Source organism: Microcebus murinus, chromosome 24 (assembly GCF_040939455.1).
Source record: "Microcebus murinus isolate Inina chromosome 24, M.murinus_Inina_mat1.0, whole genome shotgun sequence".
NCBI lineage: Eukaryota > Metazoa > Chordata > Mammalia > Primates > Cheirogaleidae > Microcebus > Microcebus murinus.
This window is the reverse complement of record NC_134127.1, coordinates 6,397,268-6,417,522: the sequence shown is the minus strand read 5'-3', so window position 1 is coordinate 6,417,522 and position 20,255 is coordinate 6,397,268. Positions and strand designations below refer to the sequence as shown.

Below are 20,255 nucleotides of genomic sequence, written 5' to 3'. Positions count from 1 at the left end.
AGACACATCACATTTATTGTGAGCTCTATTTCATTGTTGTTATTACATTGTAATATAGAAGGAAATAATTAGACAACTCACCGTAATGCAGCATCAGTGAGGGCCCTGGGCTTGTTTTTCCTGCAGCTGGACGGGTCCCATCTGGAGGTGATGGGAGACAGTGACTGGTCTGATGGGAGGCGGGGCTTAGGCGGTGATGCCGCCAATGAGGAGCGGCTGTAAACACAGATGAAGCGTTGCTGGCTTTGCCGGCCACAGAGCAGGTTCCTAACGAGCTACGGGTCAGGACCAGTCTGCAGCCTGGGGGCTTAGGGACCGTAGATCTACAGCACTGATTCTAGAGCCAGATTGCTAGGGACGGATTCCCAACTCTGCCGCTTCCAAGGCAAGTAATTCTCTTGCCTCAGTTTACACATCTCAATGGGGAAATCTTTACAAGGTCGTTGGGAAGATTAAAGTGAATTAATACGTGTCAGAGTACTAGAACGGTGCTTGGTAAGTGCTAGTTAAGGCTTCACCACTATCATTGTCAATTACAATAATAAAACAACAACTACAGTAGCAGCAATGAAGTTTTCGAGGAAGGGAAATTGGAAAGGCAGAGATGTTACGAGATTCCAAGGATTGCAAATATAATTGAAATCGCTTACCACGGTTGACCGTGGCTGACCATTTAGAAGCTATTTTCTGATGCGTTAAATTAAAGGAAAAAAAAGTCTTGCTTCTTGATGACAGCAAGAATAAATAGCTCTAACAATAACTTCTGTTACATCATATTTCAGCGTGCAATGAAATATGTTGGCAGGTCACTTCGTATCCACAGCCCTGCCTTTGCTGAGGGGGCTCGCTGGGCCGGCTGCAGCCCGGCCTTCTAGAGGATTCCAGCTCAGCAGCTGGCTGCTTAGTCTTCCGTTTGCTTTGGCTCTCTCAGGACTCCCTCGGTGAATATTTACCATGTGTATTGCTTAGTAATTCCCTGCCTCTTAGATACACCAATTCAAGTTTGTTTGTTTTTCTGAAATGGAAGCGATGACCATTCTGCGATGTGTAGTAGAAGATAAAATAGAATATCATGTGTTGTGAAAGGTACTTGCATGCCCCTTTGTTAATTCTCTGTAAGTTATCTGAGTACTCCAAAATAGATTCTAATCTGATATATGGTTAAGTTCATAACACGAGAATTGAGTTATATTTCCATTAGTAAGTGGCATTAATATGTCTTTCAGATGGGAGTCGTGCAAGGAGAAAGAGAGAAACCAAGCTCACAGCCTTGCTATCGAGTCCTTTGGGGACATCGGTTACTATAAATGACTACATGTGACTCTAATTCATGAAACCATCCAACTTGTTAATACTTCCTCCTAGAGCTATGCAGTTCAAAGGGGCTTCGAAAGGTCGTGTAGTCCCTCTCTCCAGCTTTGACCAAAAAACTAAAATAAAATAACTGCAGACTATTGTATAGTCATGCTGTTTTTTTTAGAGACTTTCTGAAAGGAGATTTCACAATCTCCCTCAGAAATACAATTCGGTTTTTAACAACCCTCTTTGTAGAAAAGGTCATTTTAATATCTAACCAGAGTCCCAATTGCTGTAATAAAAGGTCACGTCCTCCTTTTCAGTTCTTGTTAAAGATGGGGGAGACTTGGTTACTAGCTTCCTCATAAACGAACAGGCACTGAGCACCTACCCTGGGCCTATTCTCTTCTTACAACAACCCTTTATGTATTCAAGATCACCAGGAAGTCACTTTACAGCTCTCTTTTCTCCAGGCCAAATGAACCCATAAACATTTCCTCTCCAGGGTCCTCCGTTCCAGCTCCCTATTAATCTCTGCAGCCTTTCCCTGCAGAACTTCTGCGCCCCTTCCAGCAAGGCGCACATTCCTAAGTAGTTTCTGACTAATTTGGAACACGAGATTTCTCAGTCCATTCTGGGAGTTGGCTTTTGTTTTCCTTTTGGGGTTTTTGTGTTTTTTGGTTTTTTGGTTTTTTTTCCCCTCTCTCTCTCTCTCTTTATGCCTGTAGATTATACACAACAGTTTTTTCTGCCACCTGGTGAGTTCTTCCGAGCTTTGCCTAAAGCTTTTGTGACCCTGGGAGAGAAGACAATAGGGATGAAGAAATCAGGAAAAACATCAGTAACACATGGATACGTAAAGCTTCGTTTATGAAACAGAAAGTCAGATAAAAGTATCCCATGCCCACGAGAAAGCAGAATAGCCCGTTCCCTCGATGCTTTTGTTCACAGGCACTTTGAGCAAACAAACCAGAACGTTATACGTGAGAGACTGGGTAGGAATTAATATAAACGTGTATATGTGTAAATGTAAATGAAAAGAGTCCTCGCACCAGGGGTTCCAAAATCAACCTAAGACTGCGGTTTCTTTCATCCTCCTTTTCTCACAGTTGGAAGCCAGGCAAGCAATCAATAAATAGTTGTTCACAGTGATTGGCATGTTTCCCTGGGACATTATAAGATATTACTGCTTTTGAAGAGTTTAAGGCAGTTAGGGAGAACAAAACAACTCACTGGCATTCGGAAAATGAATAATAGAAAGTACGATCTACAGTGAGTTCTAGGAACCACAAGTGATGTGAGGTAGGTCAGGAGACCATAGGTTGGCAGCATGGCTGGGCTGGCCAGGACGGGGTCACCTTTCAAGGGGAGGAGGACCTTGGACTGGCACCTGATGGCAGATGGGTACCTAGAGATGGGAGGGGTCCAGATGTCTAGCAGGGTGGCAGTATATTACACGGACCACTTCAGAGGGCATTTTGTTCACAAGTGTCCGCCTAGCAGGGAAGTTATTCATCATTGCATTTGGGGTGAACAGCAGCGCAGCAAAGAGACTGAAAGTGTGAGCACAGGAGTGGACGTGGCCAAAGCCATTAGGTCCTACGCAGTGACTGCCACGCAGTCCTGTTGTTGGAACGAGTCTCCCGGGAGAGAGTGGCAGAGGCTTCCAGCGTTCCCCTGCAAGAGTTGAGTGTATGTGTGTGTGTGCGTGCACACGTGTGCATGCGATGATTCAGCAGGGCGCACTCCAAGTGCATGCGTGCCCACAGACATGTGCACACACACCTCTCTCCCTCCCCCCATGAAGCCAGAGCAGAAAGCATGGATTGGAACCTCCGGGACCAGCCCTGAACACACAGGAACGAGAATCGCTATCAATATTATAAACACACAGACATCTTTATAGGGAAAACCACTCTACCTTCTTTGAAAGAAAGATTAGAGAATGGTGGGGCAGAAGGGGGAAAAAAATGTGAGAAAGAACGAGGTGGGGTCCAAGCAGGTAGATGGAGAAGAGACAAAAAAAAAAAAAAAAAAAGAGAAAGAAGAAAGAAGCACAGTGACCCAACCTCAGAAGGATTTGAGCTGTGGGTAAGGATGATGCCTGATTAAATCCCTGGAGGTGTAGAACATTTCTTGAGTACTTGTATACACCTCCGTAGCTGCTCTGGGAACACTGGCATCTCATTGTCACAGCCTTGTCTTTTGCCATCTTTAGATAAGAAACCATTGAGAATATTGGCCATATATGAAGGCATCCATGTGGGCTCATGGTTGACCCTCAACAAGTGTGTGTTGAATGAATGAAATTATATTGTGAACTTTGTCACTCCCAGGACAGATGGTTCGTGTGAGATAGTCACCACTCTGCTCATTTCTATAGGATCCGTCTCTGCTAGTGCTTTGCTTTTTGTCACTGGGTGTCCCTCCCAGTGTCAGGGGGGGCCCTCTTCTGAGCCAGCACCCACTGTACAGGTCTCTCTCCTTCCTTCCCCACCCTATCTCCAAAGTCCCAAAAAGCCCCGCTGCTTGTTTTGTTGTTTTTTTTTTTTTTTACTGTGTGATACAGTATTTCATTATTTTGACTTAAGTCAAATTGACCCTGCGAAAAGGAACACCTTGAACCACAGCTAACATTTATAATTGGGTCTAAAGGCATGCGTAGGGTCGTTTCCTCAAAACAGGATGCTGCTATCGGAGGGAAAATGAGAATTCTGGTCACCTGGGTATCGCAGAAATGGGAACATAAAGGACAAGACGGGACTCTAGGGGAACAAAGACAGCTTGTTCCTGCTGCTCAGTTTGGTCTCAGGCTGTTCATGCCCAGCGATGTCCATTTCCAGCCCAAGCGCTTCGCCCTGGTCCTCCTCCTGGCTTCTGGTGCTTTCTACTTTAGTACCAGGGAAGCTAAGGATGCCTTTGTGTCTCTCTACTTTGTCAACTCAGCAACAGAGCAGCTGCCTTCAGTGCCCCGCCAGGCTGCTTCTCTGTGTGTGCTCGTTTGCCGAGCAGGTGTGTCCTCCCCAGATACACCTTTTAAGGTGATGGTGTCATCAGTCAGCGGTGCCCAAGGAACTGGAGGGAAGGGAGGGAAAAGGCCAATTGGTTTCCATCCAAAGTTCCCTCGCTGTTTCTGACACCCCGGTGTGAGGCATCTGTTGTGCTCTGTGTCCTCCCTCTGCGTTGGGGACAGTGACTCCCTCCAAGAACTTAAGCTCCCACCTCCCTCTACCCCATTAAGTCGAATGATAGTTGCCCTCTTTCTTCCCCCGTACGACAAAGGCAGATGTGGAAACCCTGATGTTGACATCAATCATGGCACTCGTGGTGCCTATTTGTCCCGTCTCGAAGTTGTCGGAACCAATATCTAAATCACACCCTGATTCCCAACACCCACCCTGCTGTTCTGGTTATTAAATGTGTTTGATGAACCCCTAACCTTTCGGATACCGTTCTTTCCGATGGTTTCCTCCCCTGCGAATTATTTTTATGTGTTTATTGCCCTATTACTGAGCTGGTTCTGCTTGATTTCCTCGTTCACGCTTTAATTTGGTGGCACCTTATTTTACAGTCCACTAACTTCGTTAAAAATAAATTCGCTTTACCCGTGTGGTTGGTGTTGCTCATTTGATAACATAAGCACCGTATTAGGGTGCGGTGAATGCATAGTAAAGTGCAGGGCAATTACAAAGGTAAATATATGATGGGTTTATTTTATCCTCTAAGCCCAACACAGGGTGACAGAGTAATTGCTTTCGGACCCATTAAGTGTACTTAACCACATAATCTGTAGGAAGATTAATCATATAGTTAGCACCTGCCACCTTCCATTTCCGCACACTTTCCGAGATTACATGCCTTCTTCAGGATTACGTTGCCTCGGATAAATCTCTTATGCTGGCTTACAGGAACCATTGTGGGTCTGCTTCAGGAATAAGCCACACCCCAGTGTACATGTAGCAAAAGAGTCGAAAAAGCAGCAACCACACATCTTGGGGGATTGGGGAGAACACCCCACATTCTAAATTCAAACTAACGCTCTTATTTTTGCTTTGCTCATGCATTCACTAGGATGGAGTAGGCGAGGTATGGGAGAAACAGCATGTACCCCTTAGAAACCAGTCCTCTATCCACGATAAAGCATTAGTGTCTAGCGTATAATTGGTGTCGGAAAACGTTGGCCATGGACATGACGGTACCTGGGACCAAGACCTTCATATCTCACGATGAAAATTCGCTCATGATGACTGTATGCGTTAAACGGATGTCGTCAGTGTTCTCTTAATCTGAATGATTTGTGCCAAAGCTAAAGCTCATGTTTGTGAACCCTGGTCTCCTCTCTCTCGACTCATAGACCGTGTGTTCTCTCTCCTCTCCCCAGACTGCTCTCTGGGAATGCATGTGCCCCAGGTCATACAGAAGCAGAGCAGTTCACCCATACTTTGTCATCGTGTGTGGGTCTGTCCTCCCTCCAGTAAAGATAAAAATGTAAAAAGTACTTTGCCAGGGAATCATGACTTCCTAAAACAAGGAAGTGAAGGAGTTGTCTGCTTTTACTAGAAAAAAAAAAAATGTTACTTTTCTTGGCAAAATCGATTCTCTTGTTCAGGAGTCTGTTACATGGTAAGCTACCTTAATGCGGTTAAGATATTTGACCAGCATCCTTTGATTTATACACCAAGGCATTTTAGAGAGTATGGCGAAATGTGTGGCTAGCTACACGTGTCATTTTCTCAGAGCAGTGACCTCCCCCAAAAATCCAATAATAGCATTTCATTCCGCGTCCCCGGGGTGGTTGTTTGGCTTTGTGCCTGTGTTGGTCACTCAGGATTCCCTCTTGTGTCTTTCAGGCATTGAAAATGCCAGCGACATTGCTCTGTACTCAGGCTTGGGCGCTGCCGTCGTGGCCGTTGCCGTCCTGGTCATCGGCGTCACCCTGTACAGGCGGAGCCAGAGCGACTATGGCGTGGACGTCATCGACTCGTCTGCATTGACAGGTGGCTTCCAGACCTTCAACTTCAAAACAGTCCGTCAAGGTCAGCGGCGGCGCAGGCCCCCCGACACCTCGTGCTCAGGACCACCGGCTCCACTCACACGGAGACCCCCCGATTTCTCCGGGGTCCTGTGTGAAGGTAGCTCTTGGCCCTGGGAGCCGCCACCAAGTCGTCTTCACGCGTCATGGGACCGGGCTCCATGACAGGGTCTGCTTGGGTCCTTGGTTACCAGGAGGACAAATGGATCTCAGTTTTCATCGGCAACATTTTTTAAATTTAGGCATTTCCATCCTTAACGTGGAGTGAGCTTAATGAGTTATTTTATCTCAAATTGTCCAACTTTCTATTTTAAGAAGCCCACTTTGGGGGCCGTATAATGAATTTAGTTAACTAAAATGCCGATTATTCGAGGCCGAGGACCAACCGGTGTACCACAGTCTCCCAGGTGTATTTATTACACTGTTTATTTCTATTTTAAATAAGTAAAAGGAGTTCAGAGGCTATATGATGGGGTCAGTTAGCCGAGGGGAAAAAAAAATGAAATGGCAGCCGAAATAACTCTCCGCTGTTGCCGGGACCAAGCAATCTTTTATTGTGGGAGAAGAAAAAAATCTGTCATGTCAAACTATAGCAATACTCATTTTCAAAACAGAGTCATTTAATTCTCTTTTACGAACCAAATCTATTCCTGTTTGCGAGGTGAGGATGAGACAGACACGGCTCTCATTTTAGAAAAAAAATGAAACTGCCTCTGTCTTCAGAGGGTGACATTTTCTACCTTGACCCTCACTGTCAATATTGTGACTTTGATCTCGGTTTATCGTGCGTCGGTAGTGCCTGCGGCATGGGACAAGAAGAAGTCTCAGTTCGTGGCAGGATCGAGTAGACAGGGTTCTGAACTGGAAGTCCAAATGAGGAACTGGTTTTTATGCGACACAAAAACTAGAAATACGTTTCCATCAGATAATAAGATATCAATATCTCAGACCATACCTCTTGAAAATAGAGGAAACGTATTAGGGCGAGAGGCAGTTTCGTGTCTGAGTCCCACAGGCCTTGAAGCCTGTTAGATGTGAGACTAAATCAGCCGTACGACCTCATCAACCAGTTATCCTCTCTGAGCCTCAGTTTTTACATCTATAAAATGGGGATACTTAACATCCACCTCAGAGTGCTCTCAGGAGGATGGAATTACCTACAATAACACGGGTAAGCCCTGTATGTATATGGAAAGCACCCGTAAACGTAGTGAATACGGTTCTAGAAGCTTGTTCTTTCCTCTTACCCAAGCATGGGATGCCAGCATAGAGCCCCAGGCAGCGGGTGAGAGGGATAGTTTCCTGGTCTAAACCGTGTTTGGGGATTGCTGACTTGCCCAAGCTTGAGCACCTTGTTACTGAGGGGTTTCTCAGAACTCACGAGTACCTTGAATCTCAAAGAGGGTATGTACATGAGTCTCTAAGAAAATACGTAGCCTTGCCAAGCTTCTTTGACCGTTGTGCTTTTTATTTTTGGCCAAGAATCTCGCAAACTAATGATAAAGGGAAAAGCCCTTTGGTAAATGCTGCTGTCCTTGCATTCGTTGCAATGATCTGCCTCACAATGGAAGCCATGTGGTTTTCACCTCCTCTGTCTCGGAGATGACCACACCTTGAGCACGACATCTGGTGCCCCGGGAAGGGGAACAGCGAAACTTTTTAAATAGAACGCCAGGCTCGAAAAAGGATTTCCAAAGAGAAGATTAGGGTGACCAGGGGTGGGTGACCGGCCCTGGTCAGACTTCAATCACACTGGCAGCCAATTTCCTCCAGCGGGGGACTCTGTCACATGTACATACTTCTGTAATCAGGCATCTTGCACTCCTGCGCCGTCCAACTCCGGGAGAGATTTTTGCTTCTTTGCCTCACATGAGCTGGGAGGGTCTTTTGAAGAGGAGCCAAAAATTAAACTTCAGAAGGTTGAAGGCTTGAGATAAAACAGCCAAGTGACTTAAGGGACATATAACTTTGGAGGTCTCCATGGAAACACCTGTTGCAAACTCTTTTCAGGTGTGAGGTAGTCCTTCAGTCCCGCTTCTTGCCTGGGAAGACCGTAAACAAAAGCAAGGTTTTCACCGACAGAACTCAACGCAGTCGTTTGAAAAAGCACAGTTCCCCGATGGTGACTGTGTCGCAGCCCCAAGCATGAGCAAGATGCAGTCAGAGTTAGATCCTGGAAGTTATTTCATCGCCTTTGTGTGATTTTCCTCTGTGATTCGGGATTCTTAGAGCATCAGCACAAGAGGTGGGGAAAAGTCAGAGATGATAGATTTCCTGCTGGCGTTTGCTACAAATTATGAAAATGGAAAAACAATAGAGGCTAATACGATATGGCCTAGAATTGCAACGTTTTCCAAAATATCATACTTTAAACATTTTTGTCAGGCCCCAAAGGAAAATTGTTTGGCTTTCAATTTGAGATGTCACATTGACGGACTGATAACGGGTGGGAGGCCTGGGACTGAGGGTTATTTTGTTACTTACTAATAAATGAGATTTACTTCATCACGAGAAAAATAAGACCGCATTTCTTCTTAATGTTTGGCTCGGAAAGAAATTGGTGCACCATGACAGATGACAAAGCCTCATTTCTCATGTTTTTGTAGAGATGATTTTTTTTTTTTTTCATTTGTTTTGAGACAGAAAGGAAAAGCCTTTCTAAGCTGCTCCCCACGTTAGAATCTGAGTCCCCGGACTGTCCCACGTGCTGCGTTCTTTCGCTCTCAGAGTGACTCGTGCCATGTTAGAGCAGATCGGCCACTCCGACGCGGTGCCATTCGTGAGGTCCGCTGACCCTTCTGCTCTGAGGACACACCGTGTCCTCCCCCAGCTCCAGGAACTGCCCACAAATCCCTGGTGGAACGTGCTGGAACCGAAGCAGCTCCGGTTATAAACAGCACTACCTAGTCACCACGCTGTGTCATCTCTTGCCATTTAAAAGGAACAGATGTTATTTTTTGCTCTCCAAACTGGATTGCAAAACATCTTTTTTTTTTTTTTCGTTGTTGGCTCTTTGAGCTTCTCTTGGCCAGTTAAAAGAATGACATAAACAATAGTACCCGAGTTGGTTGCCTGACAAGAGTGCCAGAGATACTTGCTTTGAAAAGGTAGCACACGGGAGGGTCTCTGGAAAGTGGAGGGAGGTGGGTCAGCAGCGTTCAGAGGATGCACTTGCGGAAGCCCGAGCTCCTGATCCAAGGGCTGTGGTCACTCGTGCACAAGCTGGCAGCGTGGGCTGCTCGGGTAGGAGCAGCTGGCAGCCACGCACGTCGTTGTCGTGCAGTTAGTGGAGGCAGATGCAAAGGGGTAACCGAGGTCCCTTTTAGTTTCTGAGTGACAGATTGGTTTCCTTTTACCAGGTAACTCCCTGCTCCTGAATTCCGCCATGCAGCCGGACCTGACGGTGAGCCGAACGTACAGCGGGCCCATCTGCCTGCAGGACCCTCTGGACAAGGAACTCATGACCGAGTCCTCACTCTTTAACCCTCTGTCGGACATCAAAGTCAAAGTGCAGAGCTCCTTCATGGTTTCCCTGGGAGTGTCCGAGAGAGCCGAGTACCACGGCAAGAACCATTCCGGGACCTTTCCTCATGGCAACAACCGAACCTTTAGCACCATGCATCCCAGAAACAAGACACCCTACATCCAAAATCTGTCATCCCTCCCCACCAGGACGGAACTGAGGACCACAGGTGTCTTTGGCCATTTAGGCGGGCGCTTGGTGATGCCCAATACAGGTGGGTGGTAAGTGTGTGTTTGTGTATCTCCCAGCATTTGTTCAAACACTTTATACTTAGCGCACTTTGTCCCATCCGATCCGCCTTCTGATTGGTGACCATTCCCTTCATCAGAGCTGCGGCCGCTGCAGCTCCGCCAGTCCAGTCATTAACACACAACCCAGAGCCAACGCTGAGGTTAGGTTTTGCAGTCTTCATCTCCGCAGGGACCGAAAGTTCCACGTGGCATCCTGTTAGGGTTGATAGCCATATTTGCCCAGAAGGCTTGGGTAATCCTCAGGGCCAAGCCCCTTTGAAATATATCTCCTAGAACATGATGAAGCAGCACTAGAAACGTTCTTTGGCATGACAAGTTCCTTCCATGTACATACCCAAGCATGTGTGCACTCGTGGATAATTGCATGAAATGGCACTCAGAGTCTAATAAGTTCATTGGGAACTGACCTAATAATGGACACTCTGTGTCCATAGATTTTGCTATGACGTTAGTTTAGGATGAGCACTGATGAGGGTCATTGTGGAGATGCTCTTTTGAATTCAGTTCCAGGGCTATGTCATCAGTGTAATGAATTCTCATTCATTATTTTTTTCTCCCTCTTTTTGGTTGGAAGAGAGGAGATTTATTTGCTCGACGTGTTGACAGCATACTTAAGGTGTCCAGCCCAGGTCACTTTTAAAATGACATGCCATCTATGGATTAGCCTTCAGAGTTGCCACCCAAGACCTAAGTGGGTGGCAGAGGGAGGTCGGTTTCTCCTCTGATTTCTAGGCAACAAGAAGTAGGTGGTCTGCACTGAGTTAGGGCCATCACAGCCGTGACAGATTTCTCTCTGGGATGGCACTGACCAACCTCTCAAATCAAACATTTTATCTCATAAAGTGAAATCTGTAATAGGGCTAGTCTGAGAACTACTCTTCTAGCTAAATGACTCCTCTGGTAGCTTAGCGACTTCAGACTGAAATTCGTTTCACGTTGACAAATGTTGTCTTGTTCTCTCCTAGAGCAGTCACTTGCTTAAAAACTTCATTTCCAAATGTATTTTATTTTATAAAAATAGCCCTCAGCTGCAGCCCTAATTGGAAGGTTTTTTGGTTTGTTTTGTTTTTTGTTGTTTTTTTTTTTTACCTTCTAGTTCTGTAAACCTTCCTTGGTCAGAATTTTAGGACAAGGGAAGCATTTTGGTTCAAATAGGTACATGTGTCAATGTATGAGTATCTGTGTGTGTTGTGATTCTTGCTGTTGATAACTGGCAGATAAGAGACTCAACAAGGAATGAATCACTCAGCCATAATTTACCAATTACCCCCACCCCCCATAAGAATCCATGAATTAACTGGGCGCGGTGGCTCACGCCTGTAATCCTAGCTCTCTGGGAGGCCGAGGCGGGTGGATTGCTCGAGGTCAGGAGTTCGAAACCAGCCTGAGCAAGAGCGAGACCCCCGTCTCTACTATAAATAGAAAGAAATTAATTGGCCAACTAATATATATATATAGAAAAAATTAGCCGGGCATGGTGGCGCGTGCCTGTAGTCCCAGCTCCTCGGGAGGCTGAGGCAGGAGGATCGCTTGAGCCCAGGAATTTGAGGTTGCTGTGAGCTAGGCAGACGCCACGGCACGCACTCCAGCTTGGGCAACAAAGCAAGACTCTATCTCAAAAAAAAAAAAAAAAAAAAGAATCCATGAATTAGAAGTGTGTGTCCAGAGGAGTGAAAAAAAACACAACCCTGTCCACTCAAAGAGAATAGGATAGGCACATCAGTTGCACATTGAGTTATGGGTCATTTATTCCATCTCCTTGTTCTAGCTCATGCTTGGCACTTAAGAGACTCTCAATAGCAATTGGTTGAACAAACTGGCCAATACTCCTTCCTCTCCTCCTTTGCTACTTTGTGTTTGTGTGTACACATATTTACACATATGTGTACACATGTTTACACACATGTGCCCAAACCAACCCATTCATTGGCTATGTTTGTTTGATGTTCATCAAAGAAAGTGAGAAGATAAAATCATGGACAACTAGAGATTTTTTTCTTCCCCTCTGAATTGAGAAGCACTCATGTTGCAAACTAAAAGTTCCAATATCATGGTCAGAGATTCCCAGTTTCTCTATGAAAGTCACATGTTCAAAGCCCCTGGTGAGGGTTGCTGAGCAAGCCTGAAGCTTCTCACTGGGAATAAGTTCGAGGGAAAATAAATGTGGGGAATTGAAACACATTTATTGTTATTTGCAGGACATAAATGCAAAATATGCCCTGGGGAGCTATTGTGTAAAGAAAGCGAGGCACAGAAGTTAGATTGCTCTAATACCGTCCACCCCAGATTGGCGTAGGGTGCCTGGCAAGGATTTCTCCAAAAGGTCAGGTGGTCTCCACCCTCCGGCCATCATTTATTATCCCAGATATGAAACAGGAAACTCAGACAGGTGGTTTTGTTGTCATTTCAAATAAAAGGCTGTCAGGGTCGCAGGTGGAGTTTGGGGAGAGTATATTTTTCTTTAATTAGAGATTACCTGGTGAATGACATATGGAAATGGATCCTAGGCATAAGGGGCCTCTCATTCTTCGTGATCTATAACTTGCTACCCCCCCCCCATGTGCCTCTGGGTTTGACTGTCTCCAGTCCCCACGTGTAACTTGCATGTTTGGGCAGGAGGAGGAGGAAGTATATTTGGAAGATAATAAATATCGTAATAGTTTCTGATTGAAGAAGAGAGAAAAAACAGTTGAAAGGTCCAACGATCCTGTCGATTCAGGTTGAATTTGGGAATATCACGAATGATGTTTCAATCTAAACACAAGAATCAAGTTGATTTGAAAGGACAGATGTGATCTGCACCATGGACAGCCCTTTCTCAAACGTCTTCACACACATTACTTCTGTTTTTTTTTTTGTTTTTTTGAGACAGAGTCTCACTTTGTTGCCCAGGCTAGAGTGAGTGCCATGGCGTCAGCCTAGCTCACAGCAACCTCAAACTCCTGGGCTCAAGCGGTCCTCCTGCCTCAGCCTCCCGAGTAGCTGGGACTACAGGCACGCGCCACCATGCCCGGCTAATTTTTTCTATATATATTAGTTGGCCAATTAATTTCTTTCTATTTATAGTAGAGACGGGGTCTGGCTCTTGCTCAGGCTGGTTTCGAACTCCTGACCTGGAGCAATCCGCCCGCCTCGGCCTCCCAGAGTGCTAGGATTACAGGCGTGAGCCACCGCGCCCGGCCACATTTCTTCTGTTTTGATCTGGGAGTCAACCATCAGGCCGTGATGATCTGTAGAAGATAACGTATCTCAGAGCCTGGCTTTTTTTTTTTTTTTTTTTCCTAAGAATTTTGAAGCCTATTCTTTCACTCATATATTCAAGATATGTTTATGGGGTTCCTATTTTGTGCCAGATGCTGTGCTAAGTGTTACTGATGCAATATGACATCATTGCTTGATATGACAGTCTCCTGTACTCCTTGAAGAACAGGGACTGCACGTCTCTGTCATCGCAGTGACCTAGAGAGCAAGTTCTATGTTAAGCTAAAAAACATAGTGTTGGCCAGACGCCGCGGTTCATGCCTGTAGTTCTAGCACTCTGAGAGGCTGAGGCTCGAGGATGGCTTGAGGTCAGGAGTTCAAGACCAGCCTGAGCAAGAGCAAGACCCCACCTCTACTAAAAATAGAAAAAATTAGCCAGGTGTGGTGGCACACACATGTAGTCCCAGCTACGCAGGAGGCTGAGTTAGGAGGATCGCTTGAGCCCGGGAGTTTGAGGTTGCTCTGAGCGAGGCTGATGCCATTGCACTGTAGCCCGGGCAGCAGAGCAAGACTCTGTCTCTAAAAAGAAGAAAAGGAAAGGAAAGACAATGTCTAAGGCCTGCATCCCGGCTGACAGCCAAACACGCTGAATAGCCTGTGTGCTGCAGCTTGTGTTTGCCAGCAGGGAGGGAGATCATAAAGGCTGCTTCATTTGGCAACTGCATTTAAGGAAGAATAGGAAATGGAAGAGGAGCCTGATTGGCGATCTCTAAGTGTGGCAATTACCGTTCTCCTGCTATTGACATTAAGGTCCAGAATATAAATGGATCTCCTTGCTGAAAAGCTGTAAGCACAAGATTTAAATGTGCCTTCTTCTTAGTGCTGGTGAAAGATACTGATGATAACTAGCATGTTACTGAATAATGCTCATAAATGCGAATCACAAATAACTTGTTTTGCAATGAGTCTTGCATTCCTTGACTCGATAGCTGCTAACAGGCACACAGAGGAATAGCAGGAAAGCCTGCCCTGCCATCTCCAGATTTAAATTGTCCTCAGCAACCTGAAAGCTTTCTGAGCGATTACATTAGCTCTAATGAAAGGGAAAAAAGGTGAGAGCTCCATCATTCAAAGAATGGGAGGCTGCCTTGAGATTTTATTTTGTAAAGATCTCACTGTTTCTCTATTTCATTTATTTTTATAAACAAGAAGCTACATTAAAGAGAATCTCTGCCCTCCCTAGACTCTTCTCTCCTGGACAAAGTGAAATGTTTTCTTTACAGCATTCGAGAGAAAAGAGGGAATGTTTAAAATGCATTTAAAGCGATATGGCTTTCTGTGCCTTCCCTCTCTGCATTGCAGGATTTTTACTGAAGGAAGGCTGTTAGGTTTTATCAGTTTGATATTGATGTAGATGTAGTTAAGTCCCCTTTAATTTTAACCCTTGCTACCCTCTGTTTGCAAATTTTAGGCCCTATTAGTTAGGCAATAACCTAAAAGTTTCCTGAGCATATCAGATGCTTTTACTTCTCTAGTTTTACTGATGAAATACAGCACAACCTTGAACTCCACCCTCAACTTCCTTCCAGATACAGAATTTGTAAGACAATTTCATACCGTTTTCTAGCAAAGTATTAAATAGCTCACCCACCACCATCCCAGGTACCTTTTTAGGAAATCAGTGGAGAGAAAGACAAGATAAAGAAATACATCTTTAAACTTCAGAGCAAATTAACTGATACGTTGATAAACTCTTACATTTCCAGATATGTTTACTACCACCTGATCTTAGAACACCCAACCTATTAAAAGAGTTAAATAATGCTGGGAAGACTTAAAATCTATTTTTTTAAAAAAAAATTGGAGTAGGCCAGGCGTGGTGGCTCACGCCTGTAATCCTAGCACTCTGGGAGGCCAAGGTGTGCGGATTGCTCAAAGTCAGGAGTTCAAAACCAGCCTGAGCAAGACCTCGTCTCTACTATAAATAGAAATAAATTAATTGGCCAACTAATATATATAGAAAAAATTTGCCAGGCATGGTGGCACATGGCTGTAGTCCCAGCTACTCGGGAGGCTGAGGCAGTAGGATTGCTTGAGCCCAGGAGTTTGAGGTTGCTGTGAGCTAGGCTGACACCAGGGCACTCACTCTAGCCTGGGCAACAAAGTGATACTCTGCCTCAAAAAAAAAAAAAAAAATTGGAGTAGTCAGTTGAACAACGTGCCCCCTTCTTTATGTCACTGTGATAAAGTGATCTTTTCCCCCTTATTGTCTTGGATGTTTTAAACTTTCCAAGGATTGCGATTTCATACATTGCCACGAAAAAGTCTCTTTTTGTGGGAATCTGTAAAGGTGCTCAAGTAGGGTACTTCAAGTTCATTGGAAAATCTATGAGTAACCTGTTGGGTTTTTCTGTTGTAGGGGTGAGTTTACTCATACCGCATGGTGCCATTCCAGAGGAGAATTCCTGGGAGATTTACATGTCCGTCAACCAAGGTGAACCCAGGTAAGCGACAGAGAAGAATGAATGGCACATTAATGACATTTTAAGTATGGAATGGAACGCCTATAGAGAATCTGAAGTTACTAAGATAATGAGATGTGGAGGTGAGATAGTGAGTAACTTGACTCTATAGAGGGAAAACCCAGTTGCAAAACTATCAGCTGGAATGAAAACATGTGAGATTCTGCATTTTATGGTCACTGGCTTCTTAACAAGGAAACAACCAATGGAAAACAGTAAATTGGCAAGCGGGTCATAAGCAGGCTTCTTTATGGCACTGACTGCCTCACAGAGTCTTCTGGAAAGAAAAGAAAATAGTATCCCTGGAGTTACTCTTGGGTGCTGGGTATTAGTAGGCAGGTAACATACAGTGATGGACTCATGATCCTTCTAAGGTCAGTGGAAGACCTGGTATGTATAGGCTGGGAGACGATTTCTTAGGCAGTTTTCCTCGTGCAGAAATATGATCTCAACTTCAATAGCTTTCAGGACTGACAAATTCCGGCAGCATTAAATTCAATTACATGAACAAACACAAATCTTGTAGTAGCATCCTCTTTTAATGAAAGTAGTTGGTTATTTTCTTAGCGCAACTATAATATTTGTGGAAATGTTGCCTTCCTCCACACAAGATAAACCTAGCTCCTCTTTAGAAAGCAATTTCTCTCATAAACTGGATCTATACCTCTGGCATTTTTTTAGTCCTAACATCTTGGTTATTTTAGAATAGACTTTTTTTTGTTATTGTTGTTAGCCAAGAACACATGAAAGAGAAACACTGGAAGGAAAAACAGCCAGAGAAACAGATGGTTTAAACAGATTTTGGTATCTGTTTCTATAGAAGGATTTGTTGGTGCCCAGTGGTGCACAGGGCTTGGGAAGGATGGAAGAGAAGGTTCTGGCAGTCGGTCGGGCTCTCAGAGGCTGTGCGTGCAGTCTGTGCTATGTTGGACTTACATGTTATTTCTTCAGTCGTGATGAACTAGATTCTTTACACCTGAAAAGGTGCTAGTGCCTACATATCTCTACTTTTCCAACGGGGGAAACTGAGGCTCGGAAAGGTTTGAAGACTTCACTCGAAATCTTAGGGAAGTCGGTCATGCAAACCTAAAAATGGAGCTCCTTGCGTGTGAGTTACCTCTTTGTTATCCCTTTGGTTGATTTACTTAAGAACCAACCAGTGTTCGATGTCAAGGTCATGATCATTTTCACAGATGCGTTAAAACACATCACGATGCCAACGTCAAGTGTGAGAATCTAGTCCCTGCATCACGGCCTGCTGCACACCCCCACCCCGTGGTTGTAATCGATCCGGGCAGTATAGGCTCAGCTCCTTCCCCTCAAACCCACCCCAGCGTCTCCCACCTCACTACGTGAGAACCAACCTTAGAGCTATTTCACGTTTTCCAAGGCACCTAATTTACAACCCATGCCAATCCCTGTCTCTTACGAGAAGCTGCCTCTTCTTAAGCGGTCAGCTAGAATGTGCCAAAAGGCATCAAGCATACATACAAGGACTGAAACAACATGGCTCAAAAATATCAGACAGGAATGATGATCACTTGGAACATCCTGCAGTTTTAAAGCCAAGAGGAAGAAATACCTAAGAACTTGCCAGAGCTCAAAGACCTCGAAAGACAGGTTGGCTACATGGGGCCACACCTTGACGTCCTGTAGCTTTGTAAGTTCCATGTCAACCAATTTGGTTCATCCTTCTTTTGTCTAAGGCATCAATCAGTTCATTGCTGCCCTCTAGGGCGGGTGGATAGAAACAGAACCAGATTATCCAAAACCTCCGTTCTGCGACGTGTACGGTTTTTCTATTAAACTATAGAAAGCCTCACCTTCCTTTTCAGGTTGCTGAAACCTTCCCAGATGTTCCCATCTCCCAAGGAAATGACCCGGTCTCTGGGCTCCCGGCCATTTAGCCTCCCTGGCAATCCTCATTGCCTTCTGATGGCCCCAAACAACTTAGAGAAACACTAAAAATAGCAAATGCCTTTCTGCTGGTTTTTTTTTTTTTAAAGCTGGGTGAAATTTTTCCTGTCTCTGCCAGGAGGCTGCCTGGGTCTGAGTTCTTTAGCTTTTCATCTTGTGATTAATAGGAACAGGCCACCGTGTCATCTTTTCATCGTAATATCACTTGAAAACCCATTTTCATTTCATGCCGTGCGTCTGTCATCCTGAACTTGCGCTGAGGATAAGGCCCGTCTCCCTCAAAGGAGAGCCGAACGCACTGCTCTGTTTCTTTCATCTTTGCCCATCCAGCCACCGCAGGTCTTTCTCTTTTAGTTCATTGGTGTGAGAATCGGGATTTGCTGACGCTCTGTCACCTCCACACACGCAGGACCCACTAGGATCTTCCAAACAACAGCTTCGTGCTGTATTTTAATTAAAGTCTGCTCCATTTTACTGTTGGCGATACATTTCCGTTGGCCTTTTCTAAGTTATATCCTTGAGGTGGCGGGGTGACGATTTAGTGGGACTGGAACCGATATAATTAATCCAAATTCTTACCAGAGTCCCAGGAACACAGCTGTGTGCAATGAATCAAAGACGTAAAGCCACCTCCTATATTCAAATAGTCTCAGATGGTTCTAGTTTGATATGTTGTCGTCACTGAGGTTGCTCATCGTCTGGGTGACAACACACCCTGTCTGTCTGTCTCTCTTGCAGACCCCACCTGAGCTCCTGGTAAGCTCCCAAAAAGGACACTGGGCTGTCTGTTAAGAGGAGGAGTGATGTCACTTTCCCTCTTCAACATCTCTCTGTCCACGTTTATTCTCAGACTTGAATAACCATCTTTTTTTGTTGTTTGTTTGTTTGAGACAGAGTATCGCTTTGTTGCCCAGGCTAGAGTAAGTGCCATGGCATCAGCCTAGCTCACAGCAACCTCAAACTCCTGGGCTCAAGCCATCCTCCCGAAAAGCTGGGACTACAAGCATGCACCACCATGCCCGGCTAATTTTTTCTCTCTATATATATATATTAGTTGGCCAATTAATTTCTTTCTATTTATAGTAGAGACGAGGTCTCACTCTTGCTCAGGCTGGTTTCGAACTCCTGACCTTGAGCAATCCACCCGCCTTGGCCTCCCAGAGAGCTAGGATTACAGGCGTGAGCCACCTCTCCCGGCCTTGAATAACCATCTTGATGAATCTTTTGCAACCTCTTCCAGAAGTCTAGACTTTTGGTTAGTTATAATGCGTAGAAAATTATCTCTGCTGACTTTTTTTGTACCTACCTGCGCATTCGGTGGTTTGCTGAAAGGGGGATTTGCAACTTTGGCAAAGTAGTGATTACTTACCTCTGTTTCAGTGTGATTTGCAAAGTACTCTCACATGCGTGAGCTCATTTCCTCTCCACAGTCATTTTTCAAGGAAGGGGATTTTTGTACCAATTTTAGAGATGAGGGGAAAAAAAAATCTGAAAAATGAAGGCTTCGAGAAGCTAAGCTGCTTTTCCAAGGGCATGCTACTCAGTGGCTGAGCCGGGGGTCTGAACTCAGAATATCTGACTCCAAATCCGCTCTTGTGGACTAAACGATTCTGTGTCTCCTGCATGCGGGAGAGTATCTGGAAACAGATTTTGGATGTTGCACTCCAAATCGTGGTCCCTGTAAAGAGGCGTCCTCTGGGACAGCTCTGTGAGACCACTGGAAGTTAGGCAAGGCAGGCCCAGATCGAGTATTTCTTAGAAGCCCGCGTGGGTTAATGGCTGTTGTTACAGCATGAAGTTGGGAGAAGAAAGGCTGGGAAGAGGTCTCCCTCCAGCGCTGAACCTTGGTAGACACCTAGTGACAGGACACATCTGGACTCAGTGGCTGAGCGTGTTGTGCACTCGGGCATCAGAGACCCTGGATTTTCAGTTCTAACCTTCATAACTGTTATCCATGTGACCTCAGGGAAGTCAGCGAAACTCTGTGTGTGCTACTGCCTCTGGAAAATAATAGTAGGTGCCCTCCCAATAGACACATGGTGGGATTGCACGAGACACAATAGCACAGTGATGCCACAGTCTCGAAGATGATGGAAATGAGAAAAGTAAGCCCAGCTGGTACACTTACACATTGCTAAAGCATTTTAATCTTCATATCAACCTTATACATAAAAATATAAGCATCCTGACTGTATAGATTTGCAAATTGAGACCAAATACTGTTTGCGCGTTTGCCTTAGGTTTTGACGGGATCCGGCACAAAAGTGAGATTTTTCTAAGAATGTATTCTTTGGACTGACTACATCACACACCTTAGGGCCTACTTAGGTATAGTATTATAGTGCTTGATGAGAGACAGAGGCAGGGCTCCTTTCATGCTTAATAATGGAAATGTGAAATACACCATGAAATAGACTTGGGGGGGGGGGACAACGGTAGCAATGGAATTCAGTGTGCTTCCCACTACCTACAGGATTTCACAGAGAGTAATGGAAAAACAGAGCAGTGCCCCG

General features: G+C 45.1%; 1 protein-coding gene across 4 annotated transcripts in view; it reads left to right on the top strand.

The window, feature by feature from the left end:
- The window catches only part of UNC5D (unc-5 netrin receptor D), a 536,775-nt gene that overhangs the window by 452,185 nt on the left and 64,335 nt on the right, over positions 1–20,255 (top strand). For all 4 annotated transcript variants that reach the window (XM_075997365.1, XM_075997364.1, XM_075997363.1 and 1 more), the window contains 3 exons: positions 6,147–6,332; positions 9,688–10,065; positions 15,723–15,807. In XM_075997365.1, coding sequence (XP_075853480.1) covers positions 6,147–6,332; positions 9,688–10,065; positions 15,723–15,807 — 649 coding nt within the window. The remainder of the gene's footprint in view (positions 1–6,146; positions 6,333–9,687; positions 10,066–15,722; positions 15,808–20,255) is intronic.